This window comes from Patagioenas fasciata, chromosome 1 (genome assembly GCF_037038585.1).
Source record: "Patagioenas fasciata isolate bPatFas1 chromosome 1, bPatFas1.hap1, whole genome shotgun sequence".
Classification (NCBI taxonomy): domain Eukaryota; kingdom Metazoa; phylum Chordata; class Aves; order Columbiformes; family Columbidae; genus Patagioenas; species Patagioenas fasciata.
The window spans coordinates 157,782,906-157,802,115 of NC_092520.1; the positions used below are offsets into that span (position 1 = coordinate 157,782,906).

A 19,210-nucleotide genomic window follows, 5' to 3' on the forward strand; every position below is an offset into this window, starting at 1 on the left:
TCTGCCATTATATAGCAGAATTGTTTATGAGTTTGCTAATTGTTCAGATGAGTGGCTTACGTAAAACTGGGACATTTCCTTTAAGTAACAAAGAAAGAGACTATTTAAACCTTTGAGTTGTGAGATTCCTAGTATTTACAGCACATTCAGAAACATTCTTGAAATGGATGCAAGTAGTAGGAGAGAAAAAGACCTGAAACGCTAACTACTAGGATAATTTACGTCACCATAAAAATAAGTTTTTGCAAGAAATCCCTTAGAAACAACAATCGAACTAGACAAAACACCCCACATCTTTGCAATATAGAGCCAGTTAATGCTGAATAATTCAGAAGTCTAACTGAAAATAGATGGGAGTTTTAAAATTTAACAGGATTTTAACATCCAGAAAAATTCTGCACATGCATATCATCAGCATGATACATGTTTTTACTGTTGTTTTGCTTTTGTTAAGTTTATTTAGCATTGCTTTTCCTGCTCGAAGCCCTCATCTAGCAGGAACATACTACTTCCAGAAAGACTTGCAAAGACTATGTGTTGATAGTGAAAGCTGGTCTCAGATTTTGGAGAGTTTCCCCTTTCCACCTGCACTCTAACCAGTCTCTAAAACAATAGTTACTGAATCTTTTTCCGCATTGTACAAGGTGAGCATTTACATTCTTTTGCAAAGCTTACAAAAAATGGGTAATAGTTAAAATGGTGTACTAAAACCATTGTAAGGGAGTGATTATTAAGTGTTCCAGCAGAGGATTGGAGGCAAACCTAAGGAGCAAGCTGGGGGACTGGAATGCCCCACTCTAGCACGCTAAAAGAAGAAATCAATTAGTACATGACATGAACAAGAGTCATCCTCCTTGGTATAAAATGTCATTCAATATAAAGCAGCGTACTGAAACTACCTCCTTAGTAAACTCTAATTTATACTCTACGCATGTTTATTAGTCTATTTGTCCTATTTGAGTCAAACAGTCTGATTAGTCTCTCACATCCCCGTTTCGATCCACTTTCTGCAACACTGTTGGAAAACATCTATGAGAGACACTACTAAACTGGACAAGGCATATACACATATGCCCACATACAGTTTAATAGCATTTCTCTTTTTCTGGAGCTACTGTTTATAAAGGGATTTGCTTGTTTTGTCTTCATTGTACGTTTATGCCTCTTGATTTGGGGATCTCACTGTGTTCCATGTGCTAAAACCACATTGCAAAGCCTTCTGAAGAGCTGCAAGTAGCTCTTCTAAAGCCAGAATAAATAAACTGACTTGAATAAAATAATACTGGCTATAGTAACAGGTTTACTTTGAAAAATAAATATCCAAATGGGGAGTTGAGATAGTCAAGTAAGCAGGGTATGTTTATGTGTATGGTTTTCAAATTACCATCTACACCTGTGCCATAAACTGATGCTAGAAATAGGCTAAATAAATACAATGCTGTTATTAGTATTATAATTATTTTACATTATTCAGTAATGTGCAGATGCTTTACAGTATGTATAGATACTGTCACTATTCCTGCAATGCAAGAGGAGTGGCAGGTGGATCTCTGATCCTTCAAATTTACTGTGAAAAATCTTTACACAGGTGAATCTATTTGTGGTGGTCATTTATTTCGTGCTTCCTTCCTTCCAAAGAAAATGCAGCAAGGGCAGAGAATCTGACTTTCTTTTGAAGTAAGAGTAAATGTAAAAAGAGCTTATTTAGCCATAGTCAGATATACAATAGACACAAAAAAACAAGCTACTTTTACCTGTGAAATAAGACGGACTTGACAAGTGTGACAACATCCCGACTGGCATTGTACCCTGCACAAACAATGGCAACGTGGATGGTCTGTGGGAGAAAAGGAACAAAAAGAACCAAAATTAAAGCCTGGTCCTGTGTTTTATCATTCATTAAGGACAACACATACATGACAGTGCTATTATTAATGTGGCAATTGTTAAAGATTTTAGTGGGTGTTTTGCAGCTGTTTGCAGCCCACTTGAGGCAGTTTGTTAAAAACATCTTAATTGAGTTATAAGACCATCATCATTCCAAAGTCATTACTATCCCTGAATTACATCAGATGTCTGAACACAATTGCATTTATTAGCTAAGGGCATATGTGTGCGTGTCTGTACACACACACATACCCATTTAGCAGCACACAACATTTTGAGTATGCAAACATGCAGACACTTTAACCTTCTGAACCAAAGTTTAAAATTATCTCTGATAATTAGAAGCAGATGCGCTCTTAGAAATTCGGCATTATTTCTGTCTTAAGGGCAGCCACTAAGAAGAGGGAGAGCGAGCTCTGATTGATGAGTGGGATGACTGGTTTCACAAGGGCGTTGATGCATCCTAGCGATAAGACAGGATATCAGAAAAGTGATTGTTTGACTCTACTCAGCACTGGTGAGGCTGCACCTTGAATCCTGTGTTCAGTTTTGGGTCCTTCATCATAAGAAGGACATTGAGGTGCTGAAGAGAGTTCAGAGAAGGGCAACAAAGCTGTTGAGGGGTCTGGAGCACAAGTCTGATGAGGAGCAGCTGAGGGAACTGGGGCTGTTTAACCTGGAGAAAAGGAGGCTGAGGGGAGACCTTATCACTGTCTGCAACTACCTGAAAGGAGGTTGTAGCATGGAGGGGCTTGGTCTCTTCTCCCAAGTAGCAATGGATAGGATGAGAGGAAATGGCCTCAAGTTCTGCCAGGGGAGGTATAGATTGGATATTAGCAAGGAAAAAAGGTTGTCAGGCATTGGAACAGGCTGCCCAGGGAAGTGGTGGAGTCACCATCCCTGGGGGTGTTTAAAAGGTGTTTAGATGAGGTTCTTAGGGACATGGTTCTTAGGTTCACAGGGTACCAGTGTTAGGTTATGGTTGGACCCATGATGCTGAGGGTCTCTTCTAACCGGAACAATTCTATGACATGAGCTGTGAAGGCAGGTGGTCACTTCCCTGCCTGTGACTAACAGTATGGGCTGTACTGGGTAGTGTTAATGTGAAGTTAAATACAATCCCGCACGCATACACATTCTCCCCACCCCAGAACCTTGGTAAATTATCACTTATTCTGTGCCTTCTTAGCTCCCTTTTTAATATAAGGAAGAGGTTTACTTATATCTTCAAGAGGAAAGGGAAAATTGAAAAGGGGCTACTAGTCATTATGATTGAGGTAGTAAGCAATAATTTAAAAAATGCTGTTAAGTTACTCTTCTCTGGTTTTAAAATTAGCTATTGCTATTCCCTGTGGACAAAAGCAAATTAATCTTAGCAAGTTTTCACTCCAGCTTCTGTATTTTTGTTTCTTAGTGGTCACAGAAATAAAGGAGAGCTCACGATGCTGGCAGCACAAAGCCGCAATTAGGGACACAGCTGTGAAACTGCAAGGAAGCCTCATTTGGCTTCCATTTGAAGCTTGGTTAGCTGGTGTCTCACACACACAGCCCTCGTGTTCCACAGAAAGCCCACTACACAGAGAACAAATAAGGAATTCTGCCATAGTCATAGATTCCTGAAGTCTGTCTTGTAACAGAAGCAGATTTACACAAGAGGTGCCACGTGTTGGGCACATCTAAAGAGGCCACAGCCCCATCCATTAACATTGCCTGGTACAGGGCACAATTTGAATCATATAATTGTGAAGTGGCTGTGCCATTGTACAACCCCTACACGAACACTGCAGCTGCCTCCAGCCCTCATGTGCCTCACCAGCTGAAGCACATTGAAGATCCAAGGTTTTAAGAGGACTTGAATTAATAAGGCAACTGTCTGTCCAGAGAGGTGTCAGAAATAAAATATATTGCAGGATATTATGGCAACAGCTCTGTGAGGTATTCAGCGCTTTATGTTAAAGTCAGCGGGTGTTGAGCATGCTCAGCACTTTGCAAAAATTGTGTTTCTCTTGTGATAGCAACAGGGGAGAACAGAAACTGCTTATTAACTTTTACTGCAGCAGTGGTTTGTACCATGCTTATGGGGCCATGGGCTCCTGTGGGTGCACAGGTTCCTGACACAGCACGCTCTGCCTCTTCTCTGGTTGCCAGTTGGTCTTACTCAGCCTTTTTGAAGGCCTAAGATCTTCCCTTCAATGCCAATTCAAATCAAATTAACTGAGAATGGTTTCATGCCTGCTTTAAATGCTTCACCTGAAGACACTGGACCAGACACACACATTTTATGGGTTTTGGCAGAATAGTACTGTCATATTCCTGTCAACATTATTTTATAGTACCTCTACTTGTCAGAAAACCTATCCTTACAGCCTCTCTTCACCTTTCAAATCCCCACAAAATCAGAGTATATTCTGCCAAGGACTTCCTGCGTCTATTCTCCTTTCCTAAGTCATTTTGTTTCAAAATTAAAAGTATGATTTCTTGGATGTCTTTCAGCAGGTGCTGTTGCCTTGCACACTGTTTTAGCCAGGGCACAGGGAGGAGACAGCACTTGCTGCTCTTCTGAATGTCCTTTTCCAGTTCAGAGACACATGTACCTTCTGCTCAGCCTCTCTGTGGTGCTTAATACCATTTATCACTTCTATGCCTGCCTGTAATCAGCTATAGGAAAAGAGCAATAATCCTCAAAGAGAATAGAAACCTAGTCCTTTTTTTACTGAAGTTTTTGCCTGCAGCACGCTGCAAGACTCAGGCTTTTCCTTCTTTGCTTCATTCACTTTCCTCTCCCTCATTGTTTAACTGTAAAAAAAAATAGTGGGTAAACTGATAAGTCAATGTGAGCTCAACAACCTGAACTGTCTGTAGATGTTTGCATCCTAACTAAAAAAGTTTTATTTCCATTTTTCTCCATGCTTGTTCCAAATTCATGTTTGGATAGAGAGCAGCTGGCAAGATATGGCAATAGTGGCTGGAAGAAGGAAGCACTTCAAAGAACTTGCATCCTCCTGAGTATACTACAGCAAACATTTGCTTCTAGATTATGAAACTGGTCAGCAGCACCACAGCTCTTTAGCTCCTCATTTTCTATCTGCAGAGGGCTAGAAGATTGTATCCCCACCCCACCAGAACTGGCCACTGTGACCCACATGACTTCCAGGCTTGGTGACTGCAGCTTACACGTAGAAGTGAAGCCAGATAAGCCAGGAATGTTTCAACTTCCACAACATGTTGCAGCCTGTCTGCTTGGTTCAGCGTGTCCCTCCACACGTCTCACACCAAGGCTCTGCATGCTACACTTGCTCCTCACTGTTTACAATCCGTGATAATTCCTGTTGTCAGACTCTAGCTGGGATTATTCAGAAGTCACTGTGGGACTAAACTGAGCTCCTTGAAAGTGTCCATCCTCCTACAACGCTCTTTTAAAATTGAATGGTAGGCATGTTCATCACTAGTAGGTGTGGGAAGAAGTCTGGACACAGGCCATTCACTGGAGCTGCTTTTAGATAATGGAACTCGCTGCAGCAACAGATTAAATGATGATACATCTTGCTTTCCAGACTCAATGAATTCTTCCTCTGCTTATCCATACAGATATGAATAGCTAATCAAAACACTGTGGAAGTGAATCAAGCTGTTCTTCCTGTAGGCTGGGGATCAAGGACACAAAACTATTTTTGATTTTAAATAGTTTAGGGAACACTCAGGCCCAGGTACTGGAGGGCATTTAAGGAAGTTAAGCTGCTTTAGGAACGGGAGTTAAATAATCCAAAGTGCATGCTAACATGGTTTAGAAACTATTACTTCAGCCCCTACAGACCAGGATAAAACTGTTTCTGAAAGCAGTGTTTCATCTAAGATCATTCTGGGTCAATGTTAATGGGAAGAAAATATCTAAAAACACATGAAGAACTAGGCCTTAGATCCCACGCTGATGAGGAGTATAAAGTGCCTACATAAACAGATGTTATTTTTTTTCTTCCTCAGGCTACTTTGTGGAGTGGTGAAATAATGAGCTTAACAAACTCTAATTAGTTCTTATGGCTAAAAATAATCTTTGGTAAAGCATTTCGTACTTCACTAATTTTCCAGTAGTACTAGCCAGGCCTTTCGTTGCAGATACCTAATCCTTCATAAGTAATTGTTGAATGTGGTTAAGAGATATTACAAGCTTGTTACAAAAATGAAAATATGTTACAAATGTTTCCCAAAGGCAGGTAATATCTGGTTTTCCTGTGTTTCACACTGCTTTGGTTGGTGGGAGCCTGTTCTTTGTGGACCACTACCTGCTTAACCCTATTGAGCAAAACTATTGAGAACAGCAGCAATACAAATACGCCTGTAAAAATGCTTCAAATGTTAAGTACTCTGCTAACCTACTGAATGCCATACTGCTAATCAACCATTTTCTAATAGATAATCTCTTTAAAAAATATTTATAAATGCACACTTAATTCAAACTAAATGCCGGGCTTATGGAGGCACAAGGTGAAAAGATGATAAAAAATGCTGGTCTAATTTGTAATATCAGAAAAGCTCTCCTGCGATGCAATAGAGTAGAAAGCGGTGGCTGGAATGCAACAAATCCATTATTTTTTCATACAGATCACAATTATTACCACACAGATTATGCTTTATCAGATATTTAATGTTCATTTGTTGTAACTGCATTTTCAAATGTTTTAATCATTGCTAAAGACCATCCCAAATTAGATTCTGAAATGTCATCTTCAGTAAATCTCAAAGAACTGCCTCAATGAAATAAACAACCTACTCCTAGCTCTCTTTGCCTCCCGCAGAGCTCCAGTCTTCTTCTCAGGACTCTTGTTTCTTTTTACCCAAGTTGTTGACTCTTGCTGTGATATATTCCAGGGTCAGAGGCTAAAACAGATTTAGTTTACACTGCTGAAACACTGAAAACAAGAGAGTGAATGCAGTCAAGATAGCATTCACACAAACATGGAACCAGAATCTACAGTAATAGGATAAGCGATGAGACCTCTGGCAAATCTGATAATAAGGAAGTTTAATTTTAACTTCCATTACTGTTACTGAATTACTGAGTGAATTCCTTAAGAAAAAGAAGAAAAAGCTATTTCGTTATCAAAATAGTGTGCGGTGAGATACAGGGTTAGCAAATGAAGTAAGTTTTCGTATTTTATATAACCACTGCCTCCAGCACAATGCTAAACCCCACTGAGCAAGTAAATTCATTGGCAAAACACACTATAAACTGAAGGGCCACTTAAACTATTCCTCCTTTAAGCTGCTATTTTTGTGTCCCAAATTGGTTGGTACATTGAACAACCAAGACCTGAGATTCAGCTCATCACTGCTTGGCATGATAATAAAGGAGAAGTGAGGTTTGCTTATTGATGGCCTGAACCTTCCCTTATTAAATGCCAAAATGCTTACAGACAGGAAAATCAGACCCTCATTACTGGGAAGAGGAAAAATGAAAAACACACTCCTCCTTTTCCCTCTCCTTAAAATAAGCTTGGTTCCTTCTTCCACACTGACAGACTAAGATGTCCAACTGGAAAGCAATAATTGCTTTTTAAATGATATTTGATATCTGTCCATTAAATAGACTTTATCTGGAGAGACAATTAGGCCTCCTTTATTTCTCCCACTTATTTTCTTTCAACTTTTATCTTCCTAGTGGCAGAAAGCAAGATAAAAGGTGATATGGTATTACCCTCTTTGTAGAAATAAATGGAGGAATTATTTTCGTTATCTTCAGCTGCATTGGCACAAGGCCTTTAAGCAAGTCTTTCTGGTTTAGATCTATCCATATTTGGAACTGTCATCATCCAGATATCTGACAACTAAATAGCTGGATGACATCCAGCTATGACTACTGGCATAAAATGGGGAAAACCAAACAAAACATCCCCTTAAAACCTTCTTAGAAACAGATCTCCTGTTCCCTGCAGCTAACCACAGCTCTTGAGCACAGCTCACACAAAGCAGTTGGTCCCACAGTAGCATCCAGACACACTCCTGAATGTGACTCAAAAGCACAGGTTGGTTCTATAAGCCACAATTTAATTAATGGTAAACCCTGAACTGTTCTAGTACAGATGCACAAACAAAGGAATAAGGCTTTTCAAAGCACTGTGATGCTTTCATTTAATTTAGAAACACAGGGGGTCAGCTTGCCACAGGTCTTTATCAGAACTGCTGCACTGAAGTCAGCTTGGAACAAGGCTTTGATTTTTACACCAGGTTTGGGGACACAAAGACAAAAAACTCTGATCAAATAATATCTCAAAAGATATTCAGATGATTAAATGTTCTAAAGTTTTTTAAAAAACAGTAATTCAAAATCATCTGAAAAGTTGCACCCATGAAGTCCTTTAAGAAGCTGGTTTCTGAACAGAAAGTTCCAGAGGGAAGGAGACAGGGATCTCCAATGTCTTTGAAGGATCAAATCTATCCGAGTTCATTTCTGGCAGGTTCCTTTTGTTTATTTACCTCACATTTTTCCACTGCTGGTTGCTGCCCGCACTCAGAGCTGTTCCCCGCCACGATGCCAGCCCGCAGGCTCTCGCTGTCGCCCGTCCCCTCCTCCATGGAGTACGTTCTGGAGTGGTTGCCGCGGCGGTGCGCGGGGCTGCGGCCCTGCGCCAGGCTGAGCTGCTTGCGCAGGACACGGTTCTCCTCCTCCACCTCCCGCACGCGGATCTCCAGGCTCTCCCGCTGGCTCGAGGCCGCGTACCGAGGGCTGTGGGGCTGGGATTCAAGCGGAGACAGCGACACCGGCTTCCCATCTGCAAGAGAGGGAAACGAAACGCTCCGGTCAGAGTACACTTGAAGTTGCGTTTTCCTTTAGTGTCAGCATCACGAGGTGGGGACGTCTTTGAAATACAGCTGCGTTTTATGCAGACTTGGCACTTGAAGGCAATGCTTAAGCGTGTGGTAAACTTGGACAAAAGCTGAAGCTCTGTGAGCTACCAGTCTTATTAATTTTAAAACAACACTAAAAGATAAGCATGTGTTTCTTTTGTTCTGGATAGGGCTTCCTGCCAGTCCCTAGTCTGGGAAGACAGTCAAGAACAGGAGGATTTCATTCAAAAACAATTAATATACAGTTAAATATATTTTAGAAACGTATGCAAGACAAAATAATTTTCCTATTCCCCACTTTCTCCACAGTCAAGCATTTTGGTTACCATCTTGTGCCAAACAGTAACCCCAGCTGATTCACATGTGAAGAGCAGCTGGTATGTATTCAGCAACACAGTATTAAATGCTTGCTGAGAAATAAGAGGTTCAGAAGGACAAAAACATTCAATACACATGTGGGTCAAATTCTGGAAAGTATTCTGGCTGAAAAAGACAACAAGGGAGTTAAAAAAAAAAAAAAAAAAAAAACAAAACACAAATAAGACTTGAGTTCAACACCTTTAACTGAAAAGTTACATCCCAGAAATACGAAGCACTTTGTTTTCACGTTTTCAAAAAGTATCTATCTTCCTTGTTTAAAACAGCATTAAAAATGATCTAAAGTATAAAAAAAGATAGATTAACCTAAAGCAAAGGTCTATAACCAAAGACAACAATTGCGACACATTCTATCATCGCTTCCCAGTCCATTATTGCTACTGAATTTTAAGGAAGCAAATAAGGATGCAGTTGATGTGTTTTCAAAGGAGACATATTTTCATATAATTTCAATAAAGCTCTCTCTATATACAGAGAGTACAAATGCTGCAAAGGTGCTGCAAAACTGCTGTACAAAAATGTTCAACTGAAATCAAATTGAAGCAAAGCAAAAAAGACAGTGAGAATTATCCATGGTGTCATAATTAGCAGTGGAGATACCCAGGTATCTAATACTAAAGGTGCTTCTCTGAAATAATTTTCTAACTGCATACATTAAAATAAATGTTTGCTATTTAATCATTTCTCCAATGCAGAGAGTCCCCTTGGCTTTATCAAACACCAGCTTGAGTGATTTAGAAAACAGAAACCATGCCGTTTTTGTTTAGCAGTTCTCCTTAACAAGTACATTTCTCACCCTCTGACTCAAAACTATCTCCCTGCTATAAAGAACTGCTCATTGCTTGTTCTCTGATTGTGTGTAGCTGCTTGGTAGAGGAGTTAAACTGCACTGCACTTGAGTTTTATAGTTCTAAGTAACTGGCAGAGTGCTCTGAGCTAATGTCTAGGCACTTTTTATCTAATCTAAATCAAAATAAACCAACATAACACATAACAAGGTCTGTGTGACTTTGGGACAAAAGATGTCCCAGGGAACACTGCAAAGAACATTGCTGTGCTCTGAAGCAAGTAGTACACTTTTGAATGGTGCAATAAATAATACTAAAGCTATTATTTTTTTATTCTTCATTTGGGGTTATTGCTCTATTTTTGAGCCCTGTCAGTCTCAGATTTAATATTTTTTGTTCTGTGTCAGGTCTTGACTTCAGACTTTATGTGCTAATACCAAAGAAATAAAAATGACCTACAAAATTCCACAATCTCACAAAACAAAACCCAAACACAAACCTGAATAATTACACCATGGTTGACAGCAGTCAATGACTTATCATTACAGTAGGTCCAACAATTCAGAAAACTTGACAATATGCAAGTTATGAATTCTATGGATTATTGAATGCTTCTGCATATCTGAAGTCACCTATGTTTAAGGCAAGAGATTTCATTAAACCTTACTTAAGCAGAGCACCTCAAGACACTGGAAGAAATAAAGCCTATAAAAAGCAATCCAGCATAGCTTATTTGAAAGGAGAGGGACTGAAGCAGTAGAATTTTCTTACATAAAAAACCAAAAGGATAAGCATTAACACCAAGTTCCTAGTTTTGTAGTTATCAGACTTGGAAAGGTGACAGTCTTGAAAAGGACCAAGTGGTGGTAGAAGCTTGCTGGGGAAAGAGCTACAGAGAAAACAAAGTTTAGCCAAACGTTAACTGCAGGGCTGGATAAGGGAGAAAGCAGCAAAGCGTAGGAAGGAAAAATTCACCCTCATTCAGAGGATAAGACAAATGCAGATGCAGGGAACCTGAGTTTCTCAGATGACCCTGATCTGAACTCAAATGCTTAAAATTTTGTTAGGAACTAACTGAGGCAGGCAAATTCATGGAGCACGTTGTGGGATCCTTTTCCATAATTTTTTACATTTCTTTCACTATCTTAAGTGCAGACTACTTGGTTTTTGGCATCTTTACAAGGTCTAGAGGTTTCTGTGTGGTTTAGCTATTATTCATTCCCTGCCTAATGGCATGTAACGCCTTTGTAATGAATTAACTGATGATTAGTGAACTCTAGGCTGCCTCTGAGATAAGAGGAAGTTATGCCGCTCACAGATAATGTTTCAGTCTGTCTGACTAGAGATACAAGAAAACACCACTCCTCCATTTCACATTTGTTCACAGTTGAAAATTCATATTATCATTGCACCCTTTGAGGACTAGCAGTATAACAATTTTAACCAAAAGCCAACGTTCTGTAGAAAGAAGTGGGATAGCAGGCAACCACCCTCATGGATTTCCCCCTGTTAAGGCCACGAGCAAAATCATTTGAAGTTCATTCCATAATTACTTTTTTCCCTTGAAAACCATTGTAGAGAACCCCATGGACCCTAAGGGAAAAGAAAAATAAGAAGACTGCAGTCAGGACTATGGAGACATAAAAGCTTTATGTAAGCAGATAAACTATCCCTTTTCTTCTGGAGCTCTAGCTCAGCTTTAATCATCTAACAGCTTAGTACTCTATGCACTTCTGCTCAGCTGGATGCTCCGGTAGGTATCGGTTATATGGGCAGCTATAAATGAAGTCCTTTTTGTTAACAATTTGGTACTACAACATACATGCCTCCACGAGTAGGTGCTAAGGCATCCCAAGGTGCCTATTCTCATACTTGCCAAGGCATTTTTTTCTCCAGCGCCTTTTTGTGAATCATTGCAGTGTGATCTCAGCTGGAAGTAGAAAACCTTGCCCAGATAACTGTCTTAATAGTGGAATATAGTCTAAGCAGTTTACTCCAGATCTGTGAAGGCAGAACTTTATTCTACTTTGATGTGGGGGAATTATGAGCTTATGCTTCCAAGTTTCAGTGGTAGAAAGTCGTGCCATTGAAATATGTCACAGTAAGAACACTGAAGGCTGATCTTCACTAGACAGAGACTGCACAAGAAATTACAACCACGGCTGTCCATACTGCCCACGCAAGTTTCCTCAGGTCTGACAGAGACAGGTCTGACTGCTCCCATCATTATTAAGCACAAACCCTTCTCTGGATTTGGCATGGACAACATATGTGCCAAATTACACGTTCAGGAGTAACAAGAGACTGTTTCCACACAAGATGCCAATCGACCATCAGCCTTGGACTTAGGCAATAGTAACTACACTTGGGCACTGCAGCTTGTCCTTTAAGTGCTAAGTCTGTGTTCACTTCCACTGCTGCTAGTGGTACTTAAGCCCATGCTAACATGTTTTATTGAACTCAAACCTGAACTATTCAATTCTACTGCAGGCCAGCCTTACTTAAAGCATCACATTATTGTCTGCTGCTCATACAGGGAGATGCCTTCCCACTGTCCTTTTCCTTGAACAAAAGAGCCCTCTACAATCAGTGAATACGGAAATTAAACATATCATACACAAATCCCCTACGCCCACAGAATATCATGGTTGCAAAGTGTATTTGGTTTGTGTGGCAAGGTTTTGGTAGCAGGGAGCCTACAGAGGTGGCTTCTGTGAGAAGTTGCTAGAAGCTTCCGCTATGTCCAACTGAGCCAACGCCAGTTGGTTCCAAGACTGACTTGCCACTGGCCAAAGCTGATCGCATCAGCAATGGTCGTAGCGCCTCTGGGGCAACATAGTTAAGAAGAGGAAAAAGCTGCTGCACAACAGCAGCTGGGAAAGAGAAGTGAGAATACGTGAGAGCAACAACTCTGCAGACACAAAGGTCAGAGAAGGAGGAGAAGCTGCTCCAGGCACCAGAGCAGAGATTCCCCTGTAGCCCATGGCGCAGACCATGGTGAGGCTGTGGTCCCCTGCAGCCCATGGAGGTCCATGGTGGAGCAAAGATCCACCTGCAGTCTGGGGAGGACCTCATGCCAGAGCAGGTGGATGCCCAAAGGAGGCTGTGACCCCATGGGAAGCCCACACTGGAGCAGGCTCCTGGCAGGACCTGTGGCCCCATGGAGAGAGGAGCCTGGGATGAAACAGGTTTGCTGGCAGGACTTGTGACCCTGTGGGAGACCCACACTGGAGCAGTTCCTGAAGAACTGCAGCCCATGGGAAGGACCCACACTGGAGAAGCTCATGGAGGCCTGTCTCCTGTGGGAGGGACCCCACGCTGGAGCGGGGGAGGAGCGTGAGGAGGAAAGAGCAGGAGAGACAACGTGTGATGAACTGACCACAATCCCCATTCCTTGTCCCCACATGCCACTCATGGGGAGGAGGTAGAGAATTTGGGAGTGAAGTTGAGCCTGGGGAGAAGGCAGGGGTGGGGGAAAGGTATTTTAAGATTTGTTTTTATTTGTCACTCTGGTTTGATCAGTAATAAATTAAACTACTTTTCTTCAAGTTGAGTCTGATTGGCCCATGACAGTAACTGGTGAGTGATCTCTCCCTGTCCTTATCTCGACTCATGAGCCTTTCATCATATTTTCTCTCCCCTCTCCAGCTGAGGCTAGGAGAGATAGAGCAGCTTCGGAGGGTACCTGGCATCCACCCAGGGTCAGCCCACCACAAAATTCAAACACTCAGAAGTTTGGAAATGTGAGAATGACAGTCTCCTTGTCCAGTCTTTGCTGCCATTCCCTTATGCCTGATAACAGGATCATTAATTGCATGATCACCATTTTGTTTCCAAAGAACCTTGGCACCACTGTGTGCACAGGATGGATGGTTCTTACAGATGTTCAGTAGCTTGTTTCATGTCATCATTCAGTTTGGGACCACTCATATCGTGCTCTAAAAAAAAGATTTATTTATTCCCTCACTGATCTAAGATGCTCGTCACTATAATTCCTGAATGTGGCACAGGGATCAGTGACTTATTTTCCGAAGTCATTTGAGGGAAAGGTGATGCTATCAGTCTGTCTTTAAAGGCAGGGCAGAGAAGTTTGAAGTCATTAAGACCAAAAGAAAATATCAGTTTTGGATTCACAATTGAAATGGTTCTGATGTAGTTTTTTCAACAAATAAGCACCTTTTTTGCACTTTATTTGTTCAGAGAACAGACTTCATCTCTTGCATATATAACAGCATATGCTTAACATTCCTGTAATGCAAGAGTTGGCAAGCTGGAAACCCAGAAAATGAAAAAAAAAAAAAGCTAGTTGGAAGTCCCTTGTAATATCTTTGTTTTATGAATATCATGTAATGAACTCATTGGTAGACAGAAACAATTTACCAGGGCAGATTTGACTTCATAAACTACAAAGCTGTCCCTTTTCTTTCCATGCTCCCCTGCCTCGTTCATGACACACCTTCCACTCTCTTTAATTAACTAAATGGAATGGTTTAAGAACCACTCACCACATTGCTGCATTTGCTCTGAACACAAAGTGAGGAAGGTGTTGTGTCTCAGAAAGAGTTTGTAATTGTACTGTCAACGATGGCATCACGTTGCAGAGATGCAGAGCTGTTTATGTGTTGGCTGAGTGTATGTAATTCTGGTGCTTCTAACAGGGATAATAGGGATGGCAAACAGTAAAAGACAAAGTAAAGTAAAGGAAAAGCATATAGCAACAGAATGCAGGAACAAAGAGGGAAAGAAAATTTAATATCATACATCTTTCCTGAAAATGGATGTGTCTCTTTTTAATAGTTTGTTTTTTCAAATGAAATATTAGCTTATTAGCTGTTGTTAAGAACGTTCGCTTACTCACAAATTTAAAACAAGAGCTTGTATATCTTTAAATTAATTGTTCATTCCCTTGCCTAGAATACAATTACTTATTTTTTTTTCTTTCTCTCTTCCATCGTCTTCCGATTCTTCCTTTCCCTGTTGTGCATTGCCTTGGCAAAATGTATCCCTCTTCAAGAGAAGGACTAAAAATAACATTTCCCCCGTTTCCACTGGGAGTAGAGATGCAAGAAAATAATGTCTTATCAGAGTAAGCACTGAGTGAAAATAAGATTTTATCAGTGACTTGGCTTGACGAAGATAACATGTTATCAAGAGGGGAACTTGGCAAAGATAACACGTTATCAATATCAGGAGTAAAGCTTGGGGAAAATAATGTTTTAATACCTATTAGGTTCTAAATAAGCCATCTGTGCTCTTGATGAATTGTTATTTTCTCCAAGCCCCATTCCTGTAAAGATACTGATTTTTTGGCTAACCAGTTCTGTAGCAGTTAGGGAAGGGAGGGAGAAAGCAGAGAAAAAGAAGCTCTCCACAAAGCTAGAGGGATATTCTCTTTCCTTTCAGGAGCTTTGCATGCAGGTAGAGACTGCCAATATGACAGCTCAGAAGACTGAAATGTTCAGACACCAAATGGGTGTTGCAGGGTAAACTCCAACAACAATGCTCTACAAGTAAGTATCTGGCAGGGAATCCTGTAACAGGAGAAGAGGGTCCATACCCCTTCTGTCCTTGACCACCGGATCCAGGCTCAGAGGTGCTGCCTATAGTATTTTTGGCGGAAGCACTTCTCCACAGAGCCGATGACCAGCCATCACTTAGCAATGACTTTTTGTCACAAACAACCACATCATAATTAGCTGTGATCACTTGGGGGCACAAATAAATGACTCCTTTTAGATCAGTCGCAGACATTATCAGTGTTCAGTTAGAGGTCACCATACCCACAGCTTAGCTTGACCCAAAGGGTCACACAACACTTCTTACCTCCTGCAGTGAAAAGCATCCAGCTTAGTTCAAGCAGTCTGTGGAGCTGGTTTGAGCCACCCCAATTGCCTCTTCCCTGAAGCATTCCCCTCTCCCACCTCCACAACGGAGTAAGAGACAAACCACTGTCTAGTGGGTCTCTGTGCCCCCAAGCTAAAACCTTGTGCAACCCAATTATAAATCTTCAGAGTTACAATCTGGATTCATTTAAATAAATCGTGGCACCTCCTGGAAAACAAGAAATCCAACTCACAGTAGGATGGACTACTAACTGCCTTAAATGGCAGAATGTGGGTGAATGCCACTGGTTATTCAGAGGAATGGGCAAGCAGGGAATAATTAGAAGGGAAGCTGTGGAGGGACTGTTAGGAGTGTGATGTGAATAATAAAGCATACAGGAAAAGGAATATGAATGATATCTGCAGGGTAAGTATTTGTAGCCAGCTGAATTTCCCTGGTGTACAGTAGGAGTGGGAGGGAAGACAATGGGATCTGTTAATTTGAAGATTTCCTATGGAGGAGCTACATCTCTTTTTTCATTAACTATTTGGATATCTTACATGCGCAGAGATTTTTCTACGTTCAGGTGTGAGCTTGGTGTTAAAGTAACTTCTGAGGCCCTGGTACAGCAGGCAGCTGTCACGGCTCCCTCAGGTAAAAGCTTGTGCCCAAATGCCGCCCTGCAGCTGTATACAGCCCTGTGACCATCATCCGTGGCAGTGGGATGTAAAAGACTGAACCTCTTCTACGTTGGCTCCTGCTCAGTAAAACACCATGGAAGAGTAGGAAGAGGAAAAGTCTAAAATACAGCATTTTACAGTGTTTTCTAAGAGTACAGAAAGTACAAAAAGAAATATCTATAAGCTTAGAAAAGATTATAAAAATACTTACAGGTTCCTACAATTGCCACAGTAACCACAAGCTTGCAACAAGTATGCTCAATCAAAGCCTACTAGTAGTTAATTCAGATTCTGTTGCTGGTGATTAGCCTCAGCTGCTCATCAATAGAGACTCCAGCTGATAATTATTAAGTTAAACTTCTGAGCAGTATTTGCATATGTAAAGCACACTTTCCCTGCTGAAGCAACAATGGATGCTATAATGCATTTCCTGATTGTACAGCACTTGGATGTGGGGAACCTGGGCAAGAGAGTCTGCTTTGCACATCCTTCCTTACCCTCATCAGGCCAACCATTCAGAAGAAACGCACTTACACATACTGACATCTACAAGCTCGAGCAAAGAACAGTCCTAATCCTGCATAACTGTAAAAATGCAACCATTCATTTCAAGCAGAACATCTCTAATAAGAATAATGTAAGACAAAGTTTTCCATATTCCTAAAAAAAATTTACCTAAGCTTTCTTACAATCTGAAAAACGTGTAATAACTGCTTTGTGACAAGACAGCCTGGTTACCTTGAAAGAGATGCAAAAACACCAGTGGATAGATTCAGCTTATTACTTCCTAATGACGTGCAGATGTGGCCCCCTCCTCCAAAGGAATATTGAGTATTGTTATGTGGTTTTCTGTATAGCTTTTTCTCATCTCACTTTCTCTAGATCACAACTTCATTTCCTGAATGTGATTCTTGGTCATCAGTCACAGCCATGCCCCTCTGGCTAACTGTAGTATCAAGAATAAAGACACACACACACAACGTGTAGATTACATTTATGTTTGCACCTCCCCATATTTTCATAAGTATATGACAGACAAGGCATGCCCACATCTGCTTAATACCAGAGGAGTTCATAAGCACATTTGCTTTAGGGATAAGGAAATGTGGAAAAGAATTCGGAAGATCTTTATGGAATCCAAAACACAACCACCTGCCCCCATGTAGCTCCTGTACCACTTTGGTTTAAGAGTCCATCACAGGCTTACTATGAACAGACATGAATGCGTTTTTATCAGACATCAAGGAATAGGAAAGCAAAAGACTTAGCTTGGCTTTGGTTAAACATGGGAGATGGGTTGAAAGACAGAGGTCTAAGGGAATGCAAGTGGTCAGCCCTTCTGAAAGCCGGCATTTAGGCTCTTAAGTGATAGCTGAAAATTTAGCTACAACAAAATTTATGTGTATTGCTAGAAGTCACTTGGTAAGCACTGTTACACGTGAACTCAAAAGTTGATTTTCAGCAAATATACAGAAATGCTGCAGTATTAGTTCAGGCTGGGTGGTGCCGCTGAAACCTGCTGCAAAGCTTGTTATATCCCTTAATCTCCCTTGGCACAGAGATGCCATCAGAGAACCGTGCACTGGTATTTTGCTTGAGGCTGCTGGAAAAGAAGATTGTCTGAATACTGACTGACCATCAAGGATTGTTCAAGGATAAATAAGTAAGCAAATAAGAAACCCCAAATTCTGCACCACATCATTTTTTCCTTAGTAGAAACCAGATCTGTAAGAATCTTCAAACAACAGATGTTAGCACATACATATAAAGGCAAGTAGTAAAGAACAAATTTTCAAAACAATGATTTCTCTTCTTTCTAAATGCATCTGAAGATTACATATGCAGACAGAAACATCGCAAGTTTATAATTGTAGGTTAATTTGATGTTACGAAATACCATCAGCATTATTGCACTGATGTCATAGCAGTGTATAAGTTATTAATATCTTTCAGTATTGAGTCTTCTATTTTTCCAAGACTTTCTCAGCATTTTTCATTTGCTGCACTTGTCATTTCAGCCACTTCAGTCCCGAAGAACAGTGATGGGAAAATGCAAATAACTGCACATTCAGAACACAGGAAGGCTGATCAGTGTTATTAATCTTCACTTATGACAAGAGATAAAGTAACTCGTGAGTTAGTTTCCTGTCCTCCTCATGAAGAAAACTGTCATAACAGACCGTCATGTACCATACACAGCAAATTTTCCAACACACCTTGCAGATGAAAAAAATCACAGCAGCGATGCAGATGGCAGGTTACATATCACAGCTGTGACATCAGAAATGAAACACACAGCATTTTAAAACAATACATACAAAACCAAGTCATAACATAAAAAGAAATCTAGAACAACAGTTCACAAATTAGCTAAGGACAACTAGTTCAATTATTTGCAACAGCAGTGAGTTATCCATACAGTTCAGTGGAATCCTAAATAGATTTTCCCATTGTCCTGGTTTTGTTAAAAACAAGTTTCTCTTTTAGTGAATTTGCCTGTCAGCTAAAGCCTTCATATTAGCTGCATTTTCCTGGAGAACCAGACACATGTTTTGGTAATTCTAGCAATGGAATGCAAACTTATTGATAAGCACAGATGGACATCTCGCGAGAGGGGCAACAAGAAACCAGTGACCAAGCAACTGACCAACGGTGTATAACATTCCATTCACGTGAATACTTCATATAAAAGTGGGAGATCACGAGGATCTCGTCCCTTTTCCCTTTTCCCATTCCCTTTTTTCCTTTTGCTTATGGCTGACATTAGGAGAGGACCTTGCTAATCGTCCCTGCGAACTGAGAGACTGAATC

The 19,210-nt window shown here is 40.7% G+C and overlaps 1 protein-coding gene across 7 annotated transcripts in view; it reads right to left on the reverse strand.

Moving 5' to 3' along the window:
* The window catches only part of LARGE1 (LARGE xylosyl- and glucuronyltransferase 1), a 291,854-nt gene that overhangs the window by 144,876 nt on the left and 127,768 nt on the right, over positions 1 to 19,210 (reverse strand). For all 7 annotated transcript variants that reach the window (XR_011735698.1, XR_011735697.1, XR_010651410.2 and 4 more), the window contains exons 3-4: positions 8,359 to 8,654; positions 1,755 to 1,837 (exon numbers count right to left, since the gene is read on the reverse strand). Coding sequence is in view for 3 of the 7 variants with exons in the window: in XM_065838648.2 (XP_065694720.1) it covers positions 1,755 to 1,837; positions 8,359 to 8,654 (379 nt within the window). In the remaining 4 variants the exon portion in view is untranslated. The remainder of the gene's footprint in view (positions 1 to 1,754; positions 1,838 to 8,358; positions 8,655 to 19,210) is intronic.